The sequence below is a fragment of the Rhipicephalus microplus genome, chromosome 7 (genome assembly GCF_043290135.1).
Source record: "Rhipicephalus microplus isolate Deutch F79 chromosome 7, USDA_Rmic, whole genome shotgun sequence".
Lineage (NCBI taxonomy): Eukaryota > Metazoa > Arthropoda > Arachnida > Ixodida > Ixodidae > Rhipicephalus > Rhipicephalus microplus.
The window spans coordinates 132284699-132312596 of record NC_134706.1 but is presented as its reverse complement, the minus strand read 5'-3'; the positions used below and the strand labels follow the sequence as shown (position 1 = coordinate 132312596).

Sequence of the window (27898 nt, the reverse complement as noted above, 5' to 3'; positions counted from 1 at the left end):
AATAATAACGAACTCTTTATCGGTTTGCAATGTGCTCACTGCATCCGGTGATTCGAAAGCATTAAAAGATTTCAATTCACTAGTACCTATCCGCTTAACACAAATATGGTTAGTATGTGTGCCTGTGTATAGAGGCCTAATTTTAAATGAAACAGCTGATGCACGCTAGTGGAAGCGGCATTAGACAGACCAGCTATAAATATTACCTCTACAACAGCTTTTATAGCATCGGCTAAGTTTCGGGGGGAAGTGATGATGAGAGAATTCTCCACACCGTATTTAAGAAATTCCCCGGATTTTATTCATCTACCGACAACCTGGAAAACTTCCTATGCAATATCACAGTGAGTTTTGGAGTTTTAATCACTCGTCCAGTATATATTTATTTATTCACAGCAGGCTTGACACCCTCCCGGCTTTGTTCTTTTTTGTAGAGAAGAAGAAACTATGGAACACTTCTTGATCTCTTGCCGAAAGTTTTCTGCATGAAGAAAGTTATCTCTGAAAACTCCATTACGCATCCTTGGATTAGATTTTACAGCATGAAATTTACTACCTTAAGGTGCGCATACCCTAAGGCACAGCAACGGGAAACTATGGGAGACCGGGCAAAATTTCGTTGAACAGTAAAGCAGACTCAAACTCAATTTCAAATGTTCTCAGTTAACCAATGTAGGCTACAGAGTTAACCAATGTAGGCAGGAAACTTTTCTGTTATATGAATCGTTTATTCTATTTCAGTAGGAACTAGTTCATCTAATTTTTATGAAGAATAATTTACAAAAAACTATATTTGTGTTTTATTGAATGATAAACTATTATCTTTGTTAGCATTTAAATAATGTAACGGCTACAATATAAAAAAGATCACATCACCTAGTATCGTGTGTGCAAAAGATACAACGAAGAATATGGGGGCTAGAACACTCGAACCAGTCTGAACCTTATTATTTATTCAGGAGGATGACACAGTTGCAAGTGCGCTGACATTCGAGAGCGGCTGCAGCAATGAAACATGAGCGTGCAAAGTAGGCGATAACCTCTAATCATGACTACGAAGTATAAGCAGAATGACTTTTTTTAATACATTGCAACAAAGTTGTGTCATGTTTATGGTGAGGCGACCAAACAACCAACGCATATTTGATTCTAACCGAAGTCTTATGCGCTCTCAGTCAGCATTCATTTTTCGAGTTGCTTAACGTGCATCGGAGACACCAAAATGTTCGGAGAGCTTGTCGCAGATTGTTTCAGCATGCGTGCGCTATATGTATTTCTTTTTTTTCTAGGCATTCTCGGTCAAGTCTGCAAGGTGGGTGTAAACCAAATATTTATGATCAACATCTACATCTTTAACAGCGAAGAACGCCCTACGTCTCCGTTGGGCACAACGTGAACCCTACGGAGCTCTTCGCTTTGTCGATGGTTCAACTGGTGATGATGTTTGAATACGTCTGAGCGCTTTCTAATTGGTGAGCTTTTAGAACAGCCACTCACTGTTCAACTCACATCTCTTCACGCCTGACGCAATTCTACGCTTCTGCAGAAAATATAAGATGTGTTAATGAGATTCTTTCCACTACATTACATTCATATAATCGGTTCTTTCGAAGCAGTTTCAGCGAATCTCAGGGCTCCGTGGTAGAACGCGTGCTTGAAAGGCAGACGGCCTGCGTTCTATCGTCATTCAGACCCGGAAATTTAAATTATTGATTAAAAACCATAGTCTATCTTCGGATACTTTAACGCATGAATACAGTCTGTCTGTCTGTCTGTCTGTCTGTCTGTCTGTCTGTCTGTCTGTCTGTCTGTCTGTCTGTCTGTCTGTCTGTCTGTCTGTCACATTATTTGGCCACCCGGCAGAAGTTAAGCACTTTCTGAACACGCAGCCATTTTCAACTGGTCGCTGCGTCATATATACTTGGGAACATTGTCGATCAAAAAGCAATGTTTACACATAACGGAGGCACAACATCAGTTTGTAAGTTTTAGGCAGTTAGTTTCTCTATTAGAAAATACATAGGTACATAGTTCTAAAGACACTAGTGTTTGTTACGCTGTGCTGAAAATGCGATGCTTGCTCGAAAAAGTGCTCTGGCGACATTATGGGGCTGCCACCTGGTAGTGGCCCTCGATTCTGCTGAAGCTCGTGATTCCCATCGGCACTGCCAGATGGCGTCCATGTGTCACGCAGCGCCGCACCAAATCCTTACTTAGCTATCGGCCCCACGTTCATAGGGAGATTAGAAACAGCTGATATGAATACCCAGCCACTGCAGATTTGAGAAATGAGCTCACTCATGCCTCAGCCCAAGAACTACTCTTCCTGACATCCAACCCCGGCGTATCACATCCACCCTTAGCTCTGCGTATATATGTACAGTCGGGCGAAACTTTAGCTATTCCGCGCAGTGGCCACTTTTTTGTCTGTCAGCGCCGTATTGTGAAACGAAGTTGCAGAAAATTGCTTCGAGGATTTGTGCTTTTTGGGCATACACTTGTCCTCGCCTTTTTTTTTTTTTTTTGAAACTTAATTCAATGGTATTGGAAAGATACCAAAAAAAAAAAAACTTCCACTCAAGCAGAATAGCTAAAGTTTTGGCCGACTGTACAGCTGCGCAATAAAAATGAATATGCTTTGTCAAATAGGATTCTGAGCAATGAACTCTTTCACCATGTGTGATAGCAAAGCATAGCGGTGTGATGAACAGTTCTCACTGACCCATTGCGAAGGCTAAGGAGCGGATATAATTTAAAAGTCTTCATTGAAACGAGATAATTATTTCTGATGTGCAGAAAATTGCAGCGATTGTCAGAGAATTTTTTCTAATGTTACACAACGAAAACAGGGCCTCAATTCAAATCTTCCTTGGCCGAAATACTTTCTCGTGCCTTGAAATGTATCGAGATCTTGAAATTATCCTGTGGCACAGGGTTTGATTAATGAAATCCATAAGCAGTGATGCCACCTGTCTCTTCCCGTGTATCTTTGATTATGAAAGCAACCTTTGCACTATGGACTTTACTGGCTTCAGCCTGCGTCATGCGCTCATTTCTGACAGCGTGCGCGTATGTGCAGACGCACGTACATCGCGTGAACGACACATTACAACCGTTTCCGAGTGGACGTGTATCCCGCTACCAAAATTGCCAGTGGCGGTGTGTGAACAAAACCGGGTCCATTGGATCGGCGGTGGAGCGGTACGATAAATGGATGGGAGTTAGGATGAAAGTTCAAGAGTTGGCGGGACGGAAACTTGTCCTTTGAATTTCGAAAAAAAAATTGTTTCCATGAAAGGACGCAGCCATTAAAGGGATAGCAGCCTGTCTTAATTTTATTCATATACAAACTCTGCGGTTTCTGTTTTCGGGACAGCAGGTGTGAATACAAATGTGCAGCTCCTTGAAAAAATGCTATTTAACGAAATACATGTCCACGCAATTCTTTTTCGCACTTCGAACTGAGTCTGCGCAGGTACCCATCAATATCATTCCAAAAGTGCAAATTCTGCAGGAAAGCCAACAACAAACAAAAGAAATAATTCAGAATTAATCTAACGGGTATAATATTAAGAGGATGCCCCATCGCGGTGGGCTGATTGATATGTGAAGTTTAACGTCCCAAAACCACCCTATGTTTGTGAGAGACGTCGTAGTGGAGGGCTCCGGAAATTTCGACCAACTGGAGTTAACGTGCACCCAAATCTGAGCACACGGGCCTACATCATTATCGACTCCATCGAAAATGCAGCCACCGCTGCCGGGATTCAATCCCGCTACCTGCGGGTCAGCAGTAGAGTACCTTAGCCACTAGGCCACCATGGCGGGCCCTCGCAGTGATCCAGTGTCGTCCATAAACAAGATTTCACAATCTAAAAGTGATATAGATGGTGAGCTGAGACAACTATCGTTATTATCTTTTATGAAAAAGACTTCTGCAATCTCCATAGTTTTTGTGTCACAATGGGTGTATATTATACACGCGCGCGAAAATTCAGGTGCGCAACCACACTTTGTGCAATGGGCAGACAAACGCAGACCCGGATCCGACTTCAACCCATTGTAGTGTTGTCGCAGGCAAACGTTCGCCCATCATATATTATATACCCATCGTTACAAAAAACCTAGACAATTGCGGAAGCCTTTTACATGAAAAAGAGTATTGATAGTAGTGTCAGCTCATCATTTATATCACTTTTAGATTGTGAAGTCTCGTTTCTGGACGACACTTGACTATGGTGGAACATTCTCCATTCTATTTATCTATCCCTTCTTGTCTTTCTGGAATATTATATTCGATGAATAAACCACGTTTTAGTCTGCGCTTGTTCGTCTCCTTTGCGTCCCGTTAGTTTTCTCAACTAACCTATATTTCATTATAAATATATACCAACTAGCCCGCCTATTAACCCTTCTAGAACATGCTGAGAGATAGAGAGACGCAACTTTACTTGAAAAAAGCGTCTGGTGATGGATTCGAGCACATATCGCCGTCTAGGTATCGGTCAGCCGATAATTATTTACAACTGATAAGGTGGGTTCCTGAGCCTTCCTCGACTTTACCACTTAAAGCAGGTCGAAGAAGCAGAGAGAGACTGCAATAGGAAGTAATCAAGATGAGCTTCGTGGACTTCAGGCTTTCTGCGTCGATCGCTATGTTTGACTTTCCCGCCATGCTCTTATAGCCAATTAGAGCCAACTGGCAACCTTAGTCGAGCCAGTCTAATCCATCGGCAGCGTTGTTTTGTTTTGGCGTCTCCCTCGCACCTTGGAGCGACAAGTTGGTGCGCCGAGTGTCGTTGTCTGCAGCAGCGTCGTCGGCGTCGTTCCTTCGTCCTTCTCTCAACGCGGGCCCCGCCTCCAGCGAAAAGAGCATCGCCGGACAACCGGCAAACTTGCGACACTGCCCTTGTCAGTTCACTCTTTTCTGTGCGTGTCTCGTCAGCGAATCGGTGATCGCCAAGATATGCACTAGAGTGGGCTGCGACAGCGGGGAAGGCAACGGTGACCAAAATGGTCCTCGCCAAGCTGTACCGGGCGGTGACCAAGTTGAAGCAGCCGTTTCGATTCCTGGCCCACCTGTCGCTTTGCGGGTTCGTCAGCGGATTCTTTTGCGTGCTCACGGGCATCCTACTGCTCGCTTTCTTCGGGTCCAACATTCGCGAGGATGAGGCGATCAAGCGGTGAGTGATGAAGGAAGACAGTGCGTGGTCCGCGCGCGATGGTTTCACTCTTCTTGTGGCACTTTCGAGGCTTCCGCACATGTGTCGCAAATGCGGAAGGCGCCGCTGTGAAAATCTACGCGCCAAGCTCGAAATAGCCGTATTCGGCCAGGATCTGCACCACGCGACTCGAGCAGCGTTGATATTACAGGGTGGAGGCCCTCAATACTAGCTGCTAAGGACATCTTGGCGGTGGTGTCATCGCAATGCGAAACATGCATGTCTTACTGTTTCTATTGATATCGCCCGACGCCCATTGTCAAATGAGCACTTCTTTCTTCTGGTTTGCGTTTATATCAACAAAACAGCATGCGGTTCTACGTTATCGCGATATGGCCTTTGAGGTTCTCAGTAGTGGAGCTATCTGGATCACTTTGTTGTGTCTACCTAGAGTCCCTGAACTTAATCTAAGGGGCATGGGAATTTTTCGTTTTTACCCAATCTCAGCGCGGCCATCGTGACCAGGAGTCGAAACCGTGCCCTTCATGCGCGCTTAGAAGTGTAATGTCACTGCCGCATTTTGATCCATTTAGATGTAGCGCTATGTGGTTTTCAAAGCTTATCAGACACGCTTTGACGACGAATATGAGGTTCATTGTACAGGACAAGCTGAACGATGCTAGATAGTGCCGTGTGGCAGAAGCAGGTCATCAGGGTCAGTTAAATTTCCACATCAATGTTGCGATTGGTTAGAAGACGCATAAAAACATAATATTTTCGTTTTAGAGCCATGTTCCTTTGTTTCTGCACTCACGACACTGGGTTTGGTAATGACATCAATTTTCAAAGAACATCAATGCTAAAAGTTGACCGTACAGATTTTCTTATGCGAGAAACATGTTGTGCAGTAGTAGGCAATATGTCACGATATGTGAGCCGTTTTGCTTGACGTAAATGCACAACAATGACTCATGAACTTTTTCCACAATTAACGTTACAGCGGTCCAGCAAAGTTCACTGCCCTCATCTTTTCTTCTGCCCTCACCGGTCCTTTTGAAGTACCTCAGCTATACTACCTACGTTTTAATTCTTGATCATGTGAGAAATATTGTTGAGTGCCACTTCACATTGTTGAGGCCTACTTTCTTAAAGTTATATTTAAGTTTCACTTGATCACGACTTTAGTCTGTTGAATGGCTGTTTCTTGCAAAGTATAACAAGGCAGTTCGGCATTGTTATACCAAGCATTGAAGCGCTCCCATATGTACAAGCACGGGCAGGAGCGTATTACCAATTGGAGTGATAAATTTTGGTGTTTTCATCTGGACTGTATGCCATGTAGGTCAAGTATGTAATGGCGTATGGTCGAGAACGTTCGCATATCAAGGCTGGCACATGAGTGTTGTTATGTGCAATGACTTAGGCATAAACTCACACACAATTATGGAAGAGAGAAACATTAGAAGGTGAGGTTAGACTGTGTCAATAAAGATATCAGTGTACCAAGTTTTTGTAAACTTACCTGTAAGTTTCTTCAAATGATCAAATGATTTATTTGTTGGAAGTCCTTCAAACAGGCGATGGGGCCTTGCAGCGTGTTCTTTTCCTAATTCAAGACCCCTTTTTACCACATCATGTGCACTTGCCACTGAAGAAACTGGTCACCATTAACATAATTGAGGGTTCTGCAAATATTGGCAAAATAGCATTTGAACATTTGCTTTGGTTTGAACATGGGAGCTACACCTGTATATGTTGCTTCTCACAAAGCATACAAACATTGCGTGCATGTGCTAATAAAAGCAGGTGGTTCAGTGGCCCAAGCCTGGCCGAGAACATTGCGGGAAAGCCAGCTGTACACAACAGAGGAATGTTCGTTTATTGTTCAAAATAGCTAGCCTGTAATACAGCCAAGCAGGAGCTATTTACTTTACAGTGAATTATTCCAGTCTGTAACCTTTCATTCACAGGCTGGTTCATTACACTTTCCAAAGGGCGAGCTGGTTTATACATTCAAGGGGAAATTGTTTGTGCTCAAACTGTACAAGGCAAGGATGGCATGGACAAGTCCGAACATCCTACTAACTGTATTCTTCATTGCTGTTAATATGCCAGGGGCCCCTTTACTGTGAGATGTCAGTCCACGTTAAAGAACACCAGAAGGCCAAAATTTCTGGAGTCTTTCAATATGGCATTCCTCACAAACATATTGCGGTGGGGGGTCATAAAACCTCAAATAATATTATTATTATGTATGCACATTCACTCATGTGGTCGCCGGGGTAATCACATTGTCGGGCTTTGTAGACAGGCTGCATGGGAGCCTCATATCACAATCTATGTATGCAATGGTCATTTGGCTTAAACAAGCACTCTTTCATAATTAACTATAAAAAGCTTCCATCAGTTTATGGGTGGTCTTAGTAATATTGCTATTATTATCATTGGTATTATTATTGGCTTTTGCCTAAAATATTTATCCCTCAGAAACTCAGAGCACGCTTGTAATGCTGGATGTGCACTGGCAGATGAGCATTCTTTTCATTGATTTTTATGATTCGTGTTCCCTTGTATGAACATTAGCGCACCGTCCAGTTCATCCTTTTCATGTAAAATAAAAAGCTCTTACGTATGCAAGCTGCACAGGTTGCACAAGGAAGCTCATGCTTTTGGCGCACTTGCCAGGTTTGCTTTTATCAGAGGATATTTTCGGGCAGAGCCCTGCCAGCTTGCGTAATGTGAAAAATGCGGTTGTCATGGCCAGCCCTGCTGATAGCAGCAGCTCAGCTTTATCTGGGCGAGTCACCTGCTGAGGTGCTCTTATAGGATAGACTACTTGAACCCGTTCCCTTATCTATTGTGATAATTTGTCTGCTTCCATGTGTTTCTGCTTTTGCGTATTGCAAACTTCTCCTTGTTCAGAAGCTTGCGACTTAGAATATTCTACTCATTGCAGCTAGGAAAGCTAACATGTCAGCACAGGCATTGCTAGGGTTCTCTTCAGGGGGGGGGGGGGGGGGGGGGATCATCGCAGTGCTACGGAGCTGCATAAACGACAAGGTGTCCACCCCCCCTTAAGTCAATGTATGTGGCAAACTTCGTGCCCCTTCACCCTTTCGGCTTACTAAGGGGTTGACTGACCCCCCCCCCCCCTTCCCCGTGAATATGCCTATGCACGTCTGTGAGCGCAATACCTGTTGTCAAAACTTTGTCTCTTAACGGCTGCTCAGGCATTAGCCATTGTAGTAGCTTCCTGAAGATCAGATGATGAATATTTCCATGATTCATGGGTTACAATACTAAAGAGCATGGGCAAGCGAAAGAAGGGGCGGTGCACGACATGAGTATAATACAATTAGCTAATCTTGTCATTTTCTGTTATTGTTGTCACATAATACATACATAAGTGGCGATAATTTATCGTAATCCTTCATTTTCTCTTGAAATAACATAGCATTGTATATAGTATTCAAACTACCTCTCTGTTCATGCTTCACATTGAAGGGGATGTCATGTTGTGTGCCAAAATTGATCTTCTTGTGAATATTGTCATTATTGCCGAAAGAAAAACCAAGAAGAAACACGGTCCTTAACCTCTAATGCTACCGATGAAAGCATAGAGATGGCAACACCATTCAGACCTTATTCAAAATTATTGTTTTTTAGTTTTTTTTATATAGTAAATTTCAAGCATCTGCTGTGCGTCATGTAAGAAAAGGGGGGAGCTGAGGAAAAGAGAACGTTGAATAAAAGTCAACTTATTCTAATTTTTATTTTCCTGATTCCTTGCTTGTAATCGGAGAAGATCATGAGCATGCAGACGAGCATGACCATCACAGCAGCTTCTTTTTCTGTTCTTTTGTGTTTCATCTCAAAGTTATGAGAACGAAAGAAGGGAACTTCAAAGGTTTGCTTTATTTCCATTTTATGCAATAGTAAATGAAAAGCAAGAAACAATCGAGCTAAGGAAAGTTTAGGGGACGTTATTTGTAATAATTCTGATAGAAATATGAAAAAAAAGTTAAAATTGGCAAAATGACAACCTGCCGCTGGCCGGGAATGAAACTGCAGCCTTCGAATAATGCGTCCAATGATGCAATTACTCACCTGCAGCAGCGATTATCCTCGTGTATTCTATGGGGCATATATGTGAATTTAAACACGGGAATGCTAGTAAGCGCCGTTTGTAGCCATGTTGGAAAGCGTGGAACGCTCTTTGAAAGGCTGGTGTATTGCAGCGCCACATGTGTGAGCTGTCCGATAATTCCTCATACGCTACCTCAAGGCATCAAGTTTGTCAGAATGAGACTCTTTCCTACGTGGAAAAGTAGACGAAAGGGTTTGAGGAGTGTAAAGAACAGCACCTCACTTTTATTCGACCCCTCACCTGCGAGGCTATTTGACATGTGTTTATGTTCTTTTTTTCTTTCGTAAAGGTGACAACTGTGTGCTGAGCGAGGTACAAGCTTACGATCACCTTTGTTTCTTCAAGCTTGGAATGTTCTCCTGCTGTGCAGAATACCCACGTGGATCGGCATCATTGCCACTGGCAGTGGGATCATGTTTCTTTTTGTGGGCGTCACCCTGACCATCCTGCTGTGCAAGTTGTTCAATCAGCAAGCAGCCAGAGATGTAAGTAACTTATACGGCTTTTAACACGCCTGTTAAAAAAAATTGGGGCACCCTTCGCTCTTTCATTACCATGCCTATTCAAATAATCACTGGTGATCAACGCTTTGGATCGTCAATTTTGGCATGTTGAATTTGTTTCTCGTGCACCCAGCACTTTCTGGTAGTTTCTCCAGCCAGTCAACATTCAGAATATAATTCCAGAATACGAATTCATTAAAATAGACTCTGAGTGTTCTAACAATGTTAGTAATTTCTGAAGCATTTCCTCCTAAGGTACGAGTAGCACTGACAGAAGCAGCTTGATTTGTTGCTCTGAAAAGTGTAGCTTTGGTTTTATTGGACTTAATAAGAAGAGAATGCTTAAAAATGTCCCATGAATACAACGATTACCCCGGCCCCTCAGTCCCCAGCGGCTATGAATCAACTGTCCAAGGTGTCGGTCAGACATGCGACGTAGCAGAGGGTGCTAAGAATCTCTGCGTCCACACAAGCCGCTATATTAATCTGAACTTGGCCACGTTCAATGCTAGAATGCTATCTAGTGAGGCTAGTCTAGCTTTGCTGTTCAAGTAATTAGAGGCTAGTCTAGCTGTGCTGTTCAAGGAATTAGAGGGTGTTCAATGATATGTAATAGGGCTCAACAATGTTAGGAGGACACGCGAGGCTTATACAGTGCCGAAGAGCACACACATCTTATGCTATTGTGGATTACTTGACAGAAAACAACTTGTGGTAGGGTTTCCTATACACAAGAATATCGCTGGCAACATGGAGGAATATTATAGTATCAGTGAGAGGTTGGCAAGTATCATAATTAGGTTTAACAAAAGGTACAAGGTGAAGGTGGTACAGACCTACATGCCTACATCGAGCCATAATTATCATTTAGTTGAACGCTTCTATGAAGACGTAGAGTCAGCCATTAATAAAGTAAAAGCACAGTATACTATTCTGATGCGCGACTTTAATGCCGAAGTAGGCAAGAAACAGGCCGGAGACCATTCAGTTGGGGTATATGGCATCGGCTCTAAAAATTCAAACGGGAGTTATTAGTAGAGTTTGCAAGACGTAATAATTCACAGATGTTGAATATCTTCTTCACAAAATGGGGTAACTGTAACTGGACGAGACAAAGTCCTGATGGTAAAACTAAAAATGAAGTGGGCTTAATTCTGTGTGCTCACGAAGGCGTGTACAGGGTTGCTTAATTGATTTGTGGGGTTTAACGCCCCAAAACCACGATATGATTATGAGAGACGCACACATTGTACAGGGTGTAAAAGTAGTTGGCAAAGATACGATGCTGTGACCATAGAATGCTGTCACACAGGTCCTGTTAATTCGGGAGGCGATCGCCGGGCTAATTCCAAGGGCCGAAGTATCGGCCCCCCGAACCGCACCACGAAAGCGTGGACAATTTAGAAGTGGTCCTTTTTGGCACGCCAGCGGATGCCGGCTGTGGCCCAAAGAACAAGTCAGAGCCGAGAGTTGATAAACAGAATTATATTCTCAATAATGGCCGAATACACAAGTATGCACACTCCACAATAGTTGAATACAATATGTCACCCACCAAACAACGTACTACACAGTACAATCAGCCACACTCGAACCAACGGACACAGACAACAATACACACTACAATGCAGTCGCATGCATTGAACAACCAAGACACTTAAAGACTAAAGAGATAGGAAACCTATTCAGTCCAAAGTTCTTGGAACAAAAGTCTGGATGATACACTTCTGGAATCACTCACTCAAAGTCCAGCGTTGTTGTCGTTCCGCAGCCCCCGAAGTTTCTCTTCCAGGAAACCTCACGTCTTCAATAGGCCACTCTCCAAGCTTCAAACTTCTTCGCCGGAAACACGTCGGCTTCACACACGCAGCTGTTGCCACGCGTCTTCGCTCGATAGCGGTAAACACACACTCTTGCCTGTAGCTCGAGTCGTCACCCCTCAGGTGGAAATCATCTTCTTCTCCTGCTTTGTCTTCACGGACAAAACCTTCGCCGACTATACGGTGAAATCCCTACGCGCTTTGGCGCTAACTCCCGTCTTCTCCTGATCTCTCACCTCGGCTGCTCGATTAAATACCCCCCGCGCGAGATTCCAGAAAGTTCTCGTCATTTCGTCGGCGCGATACGCAGCGAAGACTGGGGAGAGGGCGAGACGGCTCGAAGGCTGTCCGCGATGGATGACTCAACCCGGCCTCACCACGCCCCTTTCCATCTAGAAAGTTCGAGTGCTTGCTCGGCCGCCGTTGTGGGGTGAGGAGGTTCGTCGGATAATCTACGCTTCCGAGAGAGAGAGTCGCGCCCGGGGAGTCTGCATGTTTGTTTTCTTTCTTTTTTTTTTTTTATCGTTGACCTCGCGGCGTCACTCCGGCGTTTCGTCGCGAGGAGTCGGCGGCGCGCTCTTTTTGAGCGCTCGTTCTGTGACACTGCCCCCCACTTTAAGAATATTATCTCATAATATTCAAAACCACACAAACGAGCACGAACAGTCACCACACACTCTGAAGGACTGTAACACAAACCGTCGCTCATGACACTTCACATTCACAATAGATCACTCAATACAACTGTACATTGCAATTCAATCTCACAACACATAGAGTATAGCCACAGGTACATGAATACAATGCTCCATCACATATTCCAAACAATACAAATATACAAAGCTCTCATTACCACAATTGTACAATACTATACATCACGTCACAGCACAAACACTTCAACACTTGTGACACAGGATAGCAAGAACATTAACACAACATATAGCACTCAGCCCTGCCAAACACAATTCGATTCCGCCTCAGCACCTATCCTGTGCATTTCGAGCGGCGCTTGCGCTCTTTCTTGCGGTGCTCTCTCGATCTCTTCTTATTGTTTTTGCTCGTTTTGTTCCGGCGAGCCCCTTCCAACGATGGTATCTGAGGCGGCGTCTCAGCCATCGTTGTCACTTCCGACACTGCTAACGGGTCATGACGCTCAACCGATCCTGCCTGGTTATTCACCCGCTTGTTCACGTCCCGACATTTGGCCTGGCTGGCCGACTCCGTCACCTTTACACTGTCGGTCGGTTGAGGTCTTGCCGACGTAAGTCCAGCTGCACGGCCCGTGAACTCATTCAACACGATCATCTTCTCATTCACTGTCTCTTGTGCCGCCGCTTCACCTTGGGCTCTAGTGAGATCCGTCACGGGCCGCTCCTCCACTGTATCTCGCGGTCGCTGGATTGGCGAAGGCTCTATCTTAGGGTCTTCTCCCAAACATTGCGGATCATTCGGTCCTCGCGCCCCGTCGATGTTTCCGATGACAACGTCGTACAGGGGGGTCGTCATGCATAAAGCAGTAACCTTCCCGCTGAAGTACGGGATTTCAACCTCAATTTCTGCTTCGGGAAGCATCCAAACCGTACGGTCAATTAGACAAACCGGTTTCGTTCTGCCTGTCAACTCAATTTCCCGTACCAAATTTCTCCGCACGATAACCGTGGAGCTACCCGTGTCTCTCAACACCGTAACCTTCTTGCCCGCAACTTTTCCAGGCAGCGTTGGCATTCCCTTCGTAGCACCGGTTGGCTGTTTTGCCATTACAGCACCCACAATAGGAATTTTCTCCCCATTTTTCAACTCTGCGAATCCATCTGTGACGGCATTATTACCGGATTTCAGTGCCGCTTGCACACAGGATACCTGGTGAGTTTGACTCGCTCCGTTTCGACATGCGTCTGCTTTGTGCCCAGTCTGACCACACTTAAAACATTTTACTACCGTAGGGCTCGTAAAGATCGTTCGACAGTTTTTCGCGCGATGACCCACTCGGTTACACAGAAAACATCGCGCAATGCTCTCTGGTGCACGCTTCTTTTCTTCGGGAGCCAATTTCTTCGAATCTTCGGGACAATCCTTCTTGACCTTGGCCAAATTAGTGCCACCTTGCGCTTCCAAGAATTGATCAGCCAATTCAAGCATGCCTTCATGTGAGTCAGCCTTCCTCTCTTTCAAGTACAGCGACAGGCTTGGGTGGCAACTAGTAAGAAATTGTTCTCTAATTAGGAGCTCTCTAAGCTCATCGTACTCCTGCGCTGTCCCTGAAAGTTCAATCCATCTGTCGAAATAATGGCAAAGTCGGGCGGCATACTGCGTAGCCGTCTCACCATCAGCTGGCTTTCCTGTCCGAAATCTGTCCCGGAATCCTTCCACAGTAAATCTAAATCGCTTCAGCAAAGCAGCTTTCACCTTTGCATAGTTGGCTGCATCAGTCGGCGTCAGCCTACCGTACACACTGAGCGCTTCACCACTCAAGCAAGTACTCAAAGCAGTTGCCCATTGATGTTCCGGCCAATTCTGGCTCCTTGCAATCGTCTCAAATCTGTGAAGGTACGCGTCAAGGTCGTCCTTCCTTTCATCAAACGCTACGAGCAGCTTGCTTGGGTTCAAGCGGGAGCCATGATCTTCCCGTTCGCTGCTTTCAACTCTAGCTTGGACGATAGTTTCACTTCGCTGTTGCAAACGGAGCCGCTCGAGTTTCATCTCGTGCTGCCGTTCCCTTTCCTCTCTTTCTTCTTTCAGCTGTCGCTCCTTTGCATCTCTTTCTTCCTTCAGCTGTCGCTCCTTTGCTTCTCTTTCTTCTCTCGCCCTTTCAGCTGCCAATCTCTCTCGTTCCAACTCAGCTGCTTTTTCTTCCTTGGCTCTCTCAGCTGCCAACCTCTCTCTTTCCAACTCAGCTGCTTTTTCTTCCTTGGCTCTCTCTTTTTCTTCTTTTTCCTTCTGGGTGACCCACTTCCGTAGTTCGGCGCCAGAAAGACCCATCTTCTCACCAAGAGCGACTAACTTTTCGAGATCCATTGTGTGTCGCAAATAAAACCTTGCCGCGTGCAAAAAGTATCTGCCTAAATCAGTCTGTCGGAACACTCTCCTGCACTCGTTAACGAGAACACTGAGCAACACACAAAATTGTTCCGATAGCACTATACACAACTCGAGGCTCTATCTCACTACTTTGGACACACTGTGCACCAAAAGGTCCTGTCGCGGACGCCAGATTAATTGTCACACAGGTCCCGTTAATTCGGGAGGCGATTGCCGGGCTAATTCCAAGGGCCGAAGTATCGGCCCCCCGAACCGCACCACGAAAGCATGGACAATTTAGAAGTGGTCGTTTTTGGCGCGCCAGCGGACGCCGGCTGTGGCCCAAAGAACAAGTCAGAGCCGAGAGTTGATAAACAAAACAGAATTATATTCTCAATAATGGCAGATCAAAAACAATACACAAGTATGCACACTCCACAATAGTTGAATACAATATGTCACCCACTAAACAACGTACTACACAGTACAATCAGCCACACTCGAACCAACGGACACAGACAAACAATACACACTACAATGCAGTCGCATGCATTGAAAAACCAAGACACTTAAAGACTAAAGAGATAGGAAACCTATTCAGTCCAAAGTTCTTGGAACAAAAGTCTGAATGATACTCTTCCGAGAATCACTCACTCAAAGTCCAGCGTTGTTGTCGTTTTGCGGCCCCCGAAGTTTCTCTTCCAGGAAACCTCACGTCTTCAATAGGCCACTCTCCAAGCTTCAAACTTCTTCGCCGGAAACACGTCGGCTTCACACACGCAGCTGTTGCCACGCGTCTTCGCTCGATAGCGGTAAACACACACTCTTGCTTGTAGCTCGAGTCGTCACCCCTCAGGTGGAAATCATCATCTTCTTCTCCTGCTTTGTCTCCACGGACAAAACCTTCGCTGACTACACGGCGGAATCCCTACGCGCTCTGGCGCTAACTTCCGTCTTCTCCTGATCTCTCACTTCGGCTGCTCGATTAAATACCCTGCGCGCGAGATTCCAGAAAGTTCTCGTCATTTCGTCGGCGCGATACACAGCGAAGGCTGGGGAGAGGGCGAGACGGCTCGAAGGCCGTCCGCGATGGATGACTCAACCCGGCCTCACCACGCCCCTTTCCATCTAGAAAGTTGGAGTGCTTGCTCGGCCGCCGTTGTGGGGTAAGGAGGTTCGTCGGCGAATCTACGCTTCCGAGGGAGAGGGAGTGCTTGCTCGGCCGTTGTTGTGGGGTGAGGAGGTTCGTCGGCGAATCTACGCTTCCGAGGGAGAGAGTCGCACCCGGGGAGTCTGCATGTTTGTTTTCTTTCTTTTTTTTTATCGTTGACCTCGCGGCGTCACTCCAGCGTTCCGTCGCGAAGAGTTGGCGGCGCGCTCTTTTTGAGCGCTCGTTCTGTGACAAATGCTAAGAGCTCGTGTACACTTTGATTTGAAAAAGCAAAGGCATAAACCGATATGCAATAAGTCAATGAGCTAATGGTGAGAGGTAAAGTAGAGGAATTCAATGAGTCTCATTTCAGAATTGATTTTCGGCTCTAAACGAGGTAACTTATGTTAACGTTGACACAATGAATGATAATCTTACTAGTTAGTATCATCAAAGAGCGTGCAACAGAAGTCAGAAGTACAGTCACTAGACAGGACACTGGCAAACGATCCCAGGAGTCTAAACGTCTTAGACAATAAAGCACGAAAAGCCTCAAATGCAACCGTCGAAATAGAGCTAGTGGAGGTTTCGAAGTCAATCAATGGGCATAATGTAGCCGATATCGGAAGGTATAACAGGGAGAGAATCAAGCAAGCTGTGAAAAGCGGCAGAAGCTGTAAAGTGGTGAAGGCAAACTTGTGCGTAAGCGAAAATCAGATATATGCATTAAGGGACAAGGAAAGCAATGTCATAACCAATATGGATAGCATAGTCGAGGTGGCAGAGAAGTTCTACAGAAAGCTGTACTGAAGCTGAAACAACTAGAATGACACCGTAAGAAACAATAATAGCCCAGAGGAATTCAGCATCCTTCCACTTTCGACAGGTAAAAAAAGGAAAGCCCCATAAAGAATGCTAAGTGGCAAAGCCACTAGTTTTGATAAGGACCTACAGATGGCAGAGAAATTGTGTTAGAAAAAGTGGCCACCATATATACGAATCGTCTGTGGACGGGAAGGGTACCAGAATTTCGGAAGAACGCCAACATCATCTTGATTCGAAAGAAAAAAAACATTAAGGACTTGAAGAATCACAGGCCGATGAGCTTACTATCTGTTCTCTACAGACTATTTACAAAAATATTAGCTAATAGAATTAAGGCAACATTAGAATTCAGTCAACGAAAATACTCCATAATAGATCCTATGCATACTATCAAGTGATAGAGAAATGCACAGAATACAACCAATTCCTATACATAGCCTTCATAGATTACAAGAAGGTGTTCGACTCAAACCTGTGTCACACGGGCGCGCAAAAAGTCTTTTAAGTAAGCGGTCTTTTACGAAGTTGAAAGACTTTTAACAAAGAGGTGTTTGCGGCGCAGACACACGGCAGCAACAATCTTCTTTTAGTGTTTTCGTTCGAAGACGCTAGCGAAAGCGTGGCGCTAGCAGTTAGAAGAGAAGCAATGAAAATTAAACGATGTATCACGATGTACAAATTAAAGACTTGTTGCACTGCTCGTTTCTTCAAATAAATTTAAGAATAAGAGATGAAGAAAGACCAATGTGAATGTTTTTTGCACTAGATAAGGAAGCATTCTCATAACTAGCGACGTGCACAAGTCCGTCTGGCACCACTGTGCTTTTATTTACCGTATTTGTTTTTCGCTGCTCTCGACTGCTCTCGACACGTTATGGGCGACCGTACGGGAGAAAAAGTGAGGATCGCAAGCCTCACGGCCTGCCTTCTCGCTCTGGAAAGCGAGGCAGACGCTGCAAAAGCCGCCAAGGAGAGGATAAAGCAGCGCAAGACCGAGTGTCACCACGTGATATTGCCGACGCGTTGTAGCTGCTTACGAGAGTAGAAAAGGAAATAACCATTACAAGAGTTCATTACACCTTCTGCAGGATATGAAATTTGTTTTTACAATGAGTTTTGGTGACAGAAAAATAAGCATTCGCTCTTTTTTTCCCACCACTCGAAAATTGCTGGCGCCCACTGGTTTCGAGGCTACTCATTCAGAGCCGTAAAAGAGATTGACGAACGCCGTTTACGAAAAAGACCGCTTCTGAAAAGGAGTTCGCTCTGTGCCGTGTGTCTACTGTCAGGAACTCCTTTTCGGAAAAAGACCGCTTACTTAAAAGACTTTTAAGTGCTCGTGTGACAGGGGTATCAGTCGAGACATCAGCAGTAATGAAGGCACTACGGAGTCAGGACATCGAAGAACCCTACATGAACATATTGGAAGAAATATACAGTAAATCCACAGCCACCATAGTTCTCCATAAAGAAAGTGACCGAATCCCAATAAAAAAGGGTATAAGGCAGGAAGACATGATCTCTGCTATACTATTCATCGCGTCTTTACAGGAGGTTTTCAGGACTCTAGATTAGGAAGAGTCAGGGATAACAGTTAATGGAGATTATCTTATTAACCTGCGATTCGCTGAGGACATTGCTTTGATGAGTAAATCAGGAGACGAATTACAGCTCATGATTACAGAACTGGACTTGGAAAGCAGAAAAGTAGGTCTGAAAATAAATATGCGCAAAACTGAAGTTATGTGCAACAGTCTCGGCAGAAAATAGCACTTTGGCATAGGTGGAGAGACGCTGTAAGTCTTAAAGGAATATGTTTACTTAAGGACGGGTAGTAACCGCAGAGTTGAGCCGTGAAAGTAAATAACTAAAAGAGTGAGGATGGGGTGGATCACATTTGGCGAGCATTCTCAAATAATGAACGTTAATCTGCCACTAACCCACAAGAGGAAGGTATATAACAGCTGCATCTTGCCAGTACTTACTTACGGAGCAGAAACTTGGGGGCTTACAAAGAGGGTTTGGTTTAAATTGAGGACGACGCAGCGAGTCATGGAAAAGAAAAATGATAGGTGTAACTTTAAGAAAGAGGAAGAGAGCAGATTGGGTCAGGGAAGTAACTGGTGTTAAGGATATTATAGTTGAAATCAAGAAAAAATGGACGTGGGCCAGGCATGTAGCAAGTAGGCAAGATAACCACTGGTCATTAAGGTTAATTGACTGATTTCCCGAAGATGACAAACGCACGAACGGTAGACAGAGAGTTAGGTGGGCCGACAGAATCAAAAAGTTCGCAGGTATAACGTGGCAAAGAAAAGCCCAAGACCGGGTCGATTGGCCCATTATGGGAGAGGCCTTTGCCCTGCAGGGGGTGTCGTCAGGCTGATGATGATGATGATGAGATACAATGAAACACATCGGACACCATGAACTGGAAGTTATCGAAAGCTTTAGAAAAATCTCTAAGTATTGTGAGCACTATGCATACTGTTAGCACTATTCATATTATTCGCCTTCTCATCTGTAAATACTCATCATCACTGCTTAAGTCTAGGCAGAGCGGCTTTGGCTCAAGTGTGAATAAAGAAGAGTTTTGGAGGCTTGAACATTGTGTCTTAAGTGGTGGATTGTGCTGTCCAGTCACCAAGTCCTCTCGCTCTACCGTTGCCTCTAACTCCAGTAGACCCCTGGAGCTTCGTTCCGGTCGCCATTTGCCTCAACCGGTCTCGGCAATGTCACAAGATGAGGGCTCTTCTACGGCAGCGCCCACGACGTCTGCCCCGACAGCACCTCCTTCCTGCTAGTTCACCACGCCGCAGAAGGATCCACCGGTATTCACTGGCCTTCATGGTGACGACTGGTTGCAGGATTACGACCACGCGAGTGCCTCAATCACTGGGATGAATATGCGAAGCTCACGTGCGTCTCCTTTTACCTGACCGGTGTCGTAAAAACTTGGTTCTTTAATCACGAACTGTACTTTCTTGATTAGGCCTTATTTAAACACCAGCTACGGAAGATTTTTGCGAACGCTTCCATTTGCTCAGACATTGCGAAGAAGAAGCTAGCGGAGCGTGTCCAGCAAAACCGCAAGTCGTACACGTATATTGAAGATGTTCTCACCCTTCCTCGTCTAGTGAACAACATCAATGACGGAAACTGAGAAGGTGGGCCATCTTTTCAAAGGCATTGGTGCTGCGGCATTCAACGTGCTTGCGGTACAGAACCCTGCTACTGTCTCCCAAATTGTCACAAAATGTCAGCGCCTTCATGAGCTCCATCTGCTACGTCTGCACCCTAACACGGTTCATCTGAGCGCACCCTTTGACAGCGAGCTACGTGCATTGATCCGCACCATCATACGAGAGAAACTTCAAGCACAAGCTGTGCCTTCCCCTCTTGAGCTCCGCATGCCATCGCCTGGCAGCAGCTTTCGCAACATCATCAGAGAACTTGTTGCCATGAGGTCTACCGAAGTCCCCAGGCATGACCCTGTACTGACGCCAACTTATGGACAGGTTGCTGCGCTTGCGCCTTCTTCTCAGGTACCACGCCACCCAACTTATGCACAGGCTGCGGTACTGGCACCTTCTTCTCAGACACCACCCCACACATCTCCAATTTACCAATCGATGAGTGCTCTCTCACCACGGTCGTCGCTTCCGCCTCCAAACTCCTGGCAGCCACCTCGGCCTGTATGCTATTATTGTGGAATCCGTGGTCATATCTCCTGTTTTTGCCGGCGCCCCCAACAGGATGAAAGGCGGGGTTGCAATTGCTATGAAAGAGACCAGTGGCCTGGTCCGATACCACGAAACAGTCGACCCAACCGACGGTACGAACACCGCTCACCATCCCCACAGAGCTTCAAAAAGAGCCGATCCTTCTCGTATCCCACGTCGCCGCTTTCCGTCACTGATGTGCTGCTCCTCTTCGCCTCTACGACCAACTATCTCGACCCTGGGCCACCACCCGGAAAACTAAGAAGTGAAGCTTTGGGAGTGAAAGCTGCATGTTTCGAGACGAGCCAAACACCTCCGCAGTGGCCCTCATATGTCCTATTAGTATGTATTCAAGATGTATGGACTGAAGTATTGGTAGGCACAGGTGCGGCATTTTCCGTCATTAGTACTGAACTGTCTTCTCGGTTGCGCAATGTGAAGACTCCGTATACTGGACCTCCTATTCGGCATGCCAATGCAGTACTTGTATGGCCCGTCGGTGTGTGCACAGTGAGAGTTTTTATCGATGGCATCCTTCATCATGTTCCGTTTCTAGTGCTGTCATGTCAACATGTACTTATATTGGGGTGGGACTTTCTTTCATCAGCGTCAGCTGTAATATCATGCAATCATCGGTTAGTTCATATGATGTCTACGGAATTTTCATCTGATGACGATACTTGCCAAATGCATTTTGTCACAGCGGCCGATTGCCCCATTCCACCTGACAACGAGAATGTCTTGACGTTAACGTCAGATACGATCATTAATGGGAATGTGTTGCTTGCTCCATGTGATCACTCGATATATGGTGGGATCGTTCTTGCCCCTAGCTCGGTCAGGTTTAGTGACAGCCGAGCATTGATCACTGCCCGCGACCCTACATCTTCGCAACCTCTTCTCTCTCAAGGTACCTGGTTGGCCTGCTTCGCTGACACTGAACCTCTTGCCCTCATGCCCCTTCGTAACGATGTACCAATGTCGCCTGTTGCAAACGAAGGCCATACGACGACCACTGCTTTAATTGCTATCATAAATCCTGATCTCTTTGCGGCGCAAGAGGAGGATCTCTTGGGGCTACTTCGAAAACACAGTACTTTCGACGTCCACGCCAATTTTCTCGGGCGCACGTCCGTTACAGAGCATCGTATTGAAACAAAGGGTAATTCCATTGTACGCATCTTATTTCCACCGCTTTATTCCCGGCTTCGCCTCCATTGCATCGCCACTGCACAAGCTTGTGGAGTCCGGAACAGCCTTCTTTTGGACATCGAATTGTGACATCGCTCTTAACACCTTAAAGGCAGTGCTGACATCTGACCCAGTCCTCTGTGACTTCGACGAGCATGCCCCTACCCGCCTGCACACCGACGCTAGTGGCCATGGCATTGGTGCCGTCCTCGTACAGCGTGACACAACTGGTCGAGAAAGAGTAATCTCCTACGCCAGCCGCGCACTCATGGATCCCGAACGAAACTACTCGATCACAGAACAGGAATGTCTGGCTGTAGTTTGGGCCGTACAGAAATTCCCCCCATATCTTTACGCACGCCATTTTATCGTACTAACGGACCACTACGCGTTGTGCTAGTTGTCACTGTAAAGAAACCTGTCCGGACGCCTCGGTCGCTGGGTCCTTCGGCTACAAGAATACACATTTGACGTCGTGTACAAACCAGGGAAAAAACATTGCAACGCCGATGCCCTTGCTCGTTACCTTCTCCCGCTACCATCTAGTCCGAGCAAGTCTCTTCATGTCTCGTCACGTTATGATTAGGCATCGCGTCAACTAACGTTATCAAAATTCACCCTTGTTGGGCCACTGTCTTCCACTCAATACACTCTGTTGGCCTCCTATCAACAGCAAGATTCCTACTGCAAGTGCATTGTTGAAGGCCTCTGCAGCAAGTCTACGCCACCTAATGCCAGGCTGCGCCGACAGCTCAAGCGATTCAAGACTGAAAGCAACGTTCTACACCGATACGTTTTCAATAATGATGGGCACCGTTGGCTTCCTGTTCTTCCACGTTTGCTTTGTGCGCAGGTCCTCAAGGCCTTTCACCACGACCCAACAGCTGGCCACTTGGGATTTAACAAAACGTACAGTCGCATTGGGAGCCACTTTTTCTGGCCTGGCCTCTCCACCTCTGTGGCAAGATGGAGAGGCCACTATGCCAACGGCGCAAGCGACCAACTTCACCTCCTGCTGGCTTGTTGCAACCAATGCCATGTCCAGAGGAACCTTCTGATGTTTATTTATTTATTTATTTGGAATTACCCTTAAGAGGCATTATAGAGGGGAGTGGTGCATTTAAAAAGAAACACAATACAAGCTTTCTTCTGTAAATACAATGTGAGCTAAAAAATAATAGTACAAGTTGTAACTATACAGGCGAGAATCAGACTGTTTGTGAGAAAGCATATTAACCGTAAAAACAAGTTGCAGTAGCAGTTTTAACACACCAAACCAGAATCAGACACTTTGCCAAGAGAAGAATCACATAATTGGTTAGTTGCATAGCTACTAACCAATCGTTGTTGGAGTAGACCTGGTTGGATCTCTTCCAGTAACAGCTGCAGGATATCGATGAATCGTGACAGCCGTTGACCACCTCATGCGTTACGCGGAGACTGCTCCTCTACACTCCAGTTCAGCGTCTGACGTGGCAACCTTCTTTCTTGAGACCATTGTCTTGTGTCTCGGTGCACCCATTGTCCTCTTAAGCGATCGTGGCAAGACTTTCCTAACTACAATAGTTGAAGAGATGCTTAAAAATTACAGCACAGTTCACAAGACCACATCAGTATACCATCCTCAGACAAACGGTATCACAGAGTGCTTCCATCACACACTAATTAAAATGATATCCATGTATATTGGGCCAGCTCACGGCATTTGGGACAAAATTTTACCATTTGTGACATTCGCTCATAACACCGCCATTCAACATACTACTGAGTACCCGCCCTTCTACCTTGTTTACTGTCGTTCGGCGACATTCACGATCAACGCTTCCTTCTTCTGCACACTGACCAGCTCGTTTCGAGACTTCAAAACTGTCAGCAACTTGCTCGGTTTAGTACCAAAGCCAGTCAATACGACCGCAAGCAGCGGTATGACATCGCTCATCGCGATGTCTCTTTCCGTCCTGGCGACGAAGCTCTGTTTTGGACGCCTACTCGTGTTCCAGGATTTTGTGAAAAGTTTCAGACGAGATTCCTTGGTCCCTACATAATTAACGAACAAACATCCAATGTGAACTATCGTATCACTCCCGTTGACGTTTCTCCTGATCGTCGCTACCGTGGTTCGCAGTTAGTCGATGTTTCCCATCTAAAGCCTTTTGTGCGATGTCTCTCACAAATCTAAGTCGCCGCCAGGTTGGCCGCTTCGTCACGCGGGCAGTTGTGAGCACTCTGCGTACTGTTAGCACTATTCGTATTATTTGCCTTCTCACCTGTAAATACTCGTCATCACCGCTTGGGTCTAGGCAGGGGGGCTTTGGCACAAGTGTGAATAAAGAAGAGTTTTGGAGGCTTGAACATGGTCTCTCAGTATTCCTAAAGTGATTAGTTTCTTTTTTTTATTATGAAGAATAAGTTCTTTTTCTTTTAGCATCGCAACATTGTAGATGATTTTTTCCTGAAATGAAATTGTGTACGGGTAATTAGCTCAGACTTTTTGAAAAAATTTTAAATATGCACGTAAATATCTCATTTTAATTCCTTAAAAAATCAGTAAAATGGATATAAGCCTATTATTACCGAGGGTTCACGAGAGAAATGTCCGTTACATTGTACCTAATTGTGGTGTGGATCAGTGCAATATTACTTCCATGAATTACGTATTGATGGAGCTGTGACTTATGAAAAAATATTGTATTTTCTTTATTAAATGGGTTTACTTAATCAATTTCGATACGATTGTTTAGGTTTCTTCTGCAGGTTTCAAATGTTCCAGTAAATTTCTGTCATATGAATGAGGACAAAGAATATGCAGTACCTGAAAGCCTGTTTCTTATGATGCTTTTCGGCAACTTTCCTTTATCAAACTCAAAAACAATGTTTGTGGCAAGACTGCCAGAGCTTATCTAGCCGACGATGCTAATTTGATTGTTTTCATCAGACTTTAAAAGCAGAATGTACAGGTCTGGCAAATATGAGTTAAAAGTTCTTGTGTTGTACACATTATGATTATTGAGAAATATAATTTGGTAAACAATATTATGAGATAATAAATAGCATTATTGGCTAGACCAGGTTTCTGGTGGTATTGAATAGTGACATGTTCATTTTGAAGTGCTCATAAACCACCCAGGGGTCGAAATTCAGGAGTGGTATTGCTGTTTTGCTTGAGTCAGCAATGAACGCTTAACCGTCAGAATTTTTCTAAATGGTGTTTAATAACAGATGTAAAGAAAGCAGACACAGAGACAGCACCCTTGCTACGGGTCAGCTGTTCTATTCTCTGGCTTTGTTCTTCTCCAACTCTAATTATCCCAGCAAGCACACCCAAGCCCAACTGCCATTGCATCTATGTTACACTCTGCCACGCTGCGAAATTGCGTGGGGAGCTCCAAAAATGCATTTGGGTGGACGACATTGGCTGTGCGGCAGTAGTCGTTGAAGGCCCACACGCCGGGTACCTTGAACTGTCATCGCAAGTGGGCGGTGTTGGCTGTGCCTTGGGCGTCTTTGTCCGGTGCGCTTAGCTGCCAAGCAATCGGGTGGGCGACCTTGCCTGCCTCGATGTGGCCGCAGTACACTTAGTTGAGTGTTCTGTTGCTGCAGTTAGGGGCGCTGGTAGTCGTTCACATCTGTGGGCTCAGTAGACGGATGCTTGTGCAGTGTAGAAGGTGCGCAACTTTGGGCAAGCTGCGGAAAGTGGTCTAAGTTCAGCGTAGCAGCATCTGCATTGCCGTCTCCGCAATATTTTATCTGTGGTAACTGGGACGAAAGGTGGTGGCCTGTGGTTCTGCATAACTTTCGCACGCGTGAACGTCGCCATAGCAGCCCTCTGCGCCGAAATTATCCAATGTTCCTAAAGGCAGCTCACTGCTTTGATTAAACTGCTCACTGCCGGATCGGTCAGTGTCAAATTTAATGATGGCGACCACTTGGGGTGAGTCCGTGGCAAGTCTGAAAGTGGTTACAGCCGCTTCATATTGATCTATGGGGCGCTGTGGTGGTGAACCAGATGTCGGAATAGAGCGTGTGTCGTTGTCGACAGACTGGCACCTGTGGTTGCTGGGATGACTAATGCTGGCTCCGCCTGTCTGGGGCGCATCCATGGTCTTCGTGCTGGCTTCCTTGAACGAAACGTTCACATCCTCAGCCAATGACTGCCGGAAAGCTAGAATATTTATTCATATCCGTTTGGTCACAGAAGGTGCTTTTGGTATTAGTAGACACTTGTGATTGAGGCCTATGTATTCGGGGCCTTTAGTCTGATGTGGTACCAGGAGTCAAGGTTGATTCTAGCGGAATCTACAGTAAGACGAACCTTACCTGAGAGGAGGGAATCAGCCCCCTATGATCATACTAGCCGGTAGGTCCTCGAAAATTAGAACGCCGGCCAGAAACTTGCTCCCGGCTATGCTTTGGAGGTAAAAGTTAAGCGCACTGACAGTCAACACGCAGCCATCAAGGACATGCAGGGGTGCCTCAGGCCATAGGAGGTTGGCTGGGGCATGGTGTCTATGCAGCGCCGTGCGCAAAGCTCCGGTTTGCACAAAAGCAGTAAGCTCGCCAATGACGATGACCTGTAGTAGAGTGACTGCATTTGGTGGTGTCAGACATTTTGTCGGGAATCTGGGGGTGTAACGTTGATCCGGCCACCGAAACTTGGGGGAGCAGGTCCACCCGCTGCAATTGCGAAGAAATCAAGTTGGTTCCCCTGTTTGCTCGAGAGATAGCAGCCAAGCTGCTTCTGGTTGATGAGCTGCATTGTACAGTTTCGCCCTTGAGGAGGTTTTCCTGATTTCCATTTTTGGTACTTGTCTTGTTGTACACGCAGGTGTCATGGCAAATCCGACCAAAAACAGCAATGAGCCGGTGACTCCACGCGATGCCAAAATGTGGCTCGACACCTTCGTACTTGGGCCATGACTCTGTAGCACCGCATAGGCGGTCGGTGGCTATCAGCCATTTTGTATTTTCGGGCGTGGCATGACACAAGCCACGCCCGAAAATTTATGATCGCATTTATGATCGCCATTCATACGTCAACGTCATCCTTGAAGCCACGAAACATCGGTACTTCAGATGGTGCGAGATACGATAATGAAGCCGGCTGGGACCCGCCGTGAAACGACAGAAAATATTGAAGCTCTCGCAAGAGTTGCTAAGGGCACGCAAAAGCTCCACAGTGCTCTCATGTGATGTGAGAGACATGGCGATCCAGGAGAGAGCACTACGTATTACCTAAGAGCAGTGTGCTAAACGTGTGTTCTGTCGTACGTGTGCCTTGGTATTTTTTTATTCCTCAATCTTGTCACTCCGCAACATGATGAAAGAGCACTCGATATTTACTGTGTGAATGCAAATTAGGACACTAGGGCACCTTGAAGCACTTGGCCGTGACCAGCCACGTATGCCATAAAGTAAACATTAAGTTCTGTTGCATGCTGTCATGAATTGAATCAATTGAGTGAAATGTGAAGGAACTGTTCTAGTCCCTTTGCCTAAGGCTGGCACTGTGCGCCTGCTTCTCTCATCTGTTGTAATAGGTAAAAGAAAATCTTTTGTATGTTTTCTTTTCCCAGGGGGGTAATCCCGTGCACATTCAACGTTTCCCATCGCAGCCGGGGCTGTACCCGGTCCAAGCCATGGGCTGCGGTGCGTCTGGTGACGCACAGGACACGGCCGAGACCGACAAGCTCACCTGATTCTTTGCTGCAGGTTGTTACATCTGGCTGGGAGATTCGGCATGGCATGGCAGTTGGCTCTGCTGGTCGTCTCGTTTGCCAGCCGCTTGATCTGCTTTCTTCTTCTTTGTCTTGCCGGTGTTTTCATGGGCCAGTCTGTTTGGGCACCTTTTGTTCTTGCATGCAAGATTGTTTTTTGTCCATTTTTTTAAAGTGACATCTTCATTTAGCTATGTATATTGCCCCACAAGTGATTTCTGTATCTGCAGGATTACTCATTCACTAGTGCAAAATCAGTGTTGATTTGCTAGTGCTTGTGATTTGCTGGATGAGTTTACAAGAGCGACTGTAGTGTTACGCATGAGATCGGCCAGGTGCATGTTCCTAGGGAACCAGCCTTGGTCACACTAACTGGGTGCTCATTTGTTAATCTTTATGAGCCGAGTTTACTTGCATGAGATCTACCAATCCTCTGTTGCTTTTTATTTATTGTATGGCATTGAATTGTTTGGATAGACAATATTCCCAGCATTGTTATTTTCGTACATCTGGTAACGTCGATGAATTGCTGTTACAATGTAGTATTTGCACTTCAACCCCAGAATTCATCTTGCATCACTTTTGTTTGCCTAGTACACTAAACCGGTCTACTTCCGTACGAAAAAGAAACATGTGGGGTTGAAAA

At 45.7% G+C, this 27898-nt stretch overlaps 1 protein-coding gene across 1 annotated transcript; it reads left to right on the top strand.

Annotated features, from left to right (window-relative positions):
• Positions 1-4767: 4767 nt before the first annotated feature.
• On the top strand, positions 4768-27640 carry LOC119180190 (uncharacterized). Its single transcript, XM_037431332.2, has 3 exons — positions 4768-5183; positions 9680-9794; positions 27112-27640. The coding sequence occupies exons 1-3, from the start codon at positions 5014-5016 to the stop codon at positions 27232-27234; spliced, it is 408 nt and encodes a 135-aa protein (XP_037287229.1). The 5' UTR covers positions 4768-5013; the 3' UTR covers positions 27235-27640.
• The last annotated feature ends 258 nt before the right edge of the window (positions 27641-27898 follow it).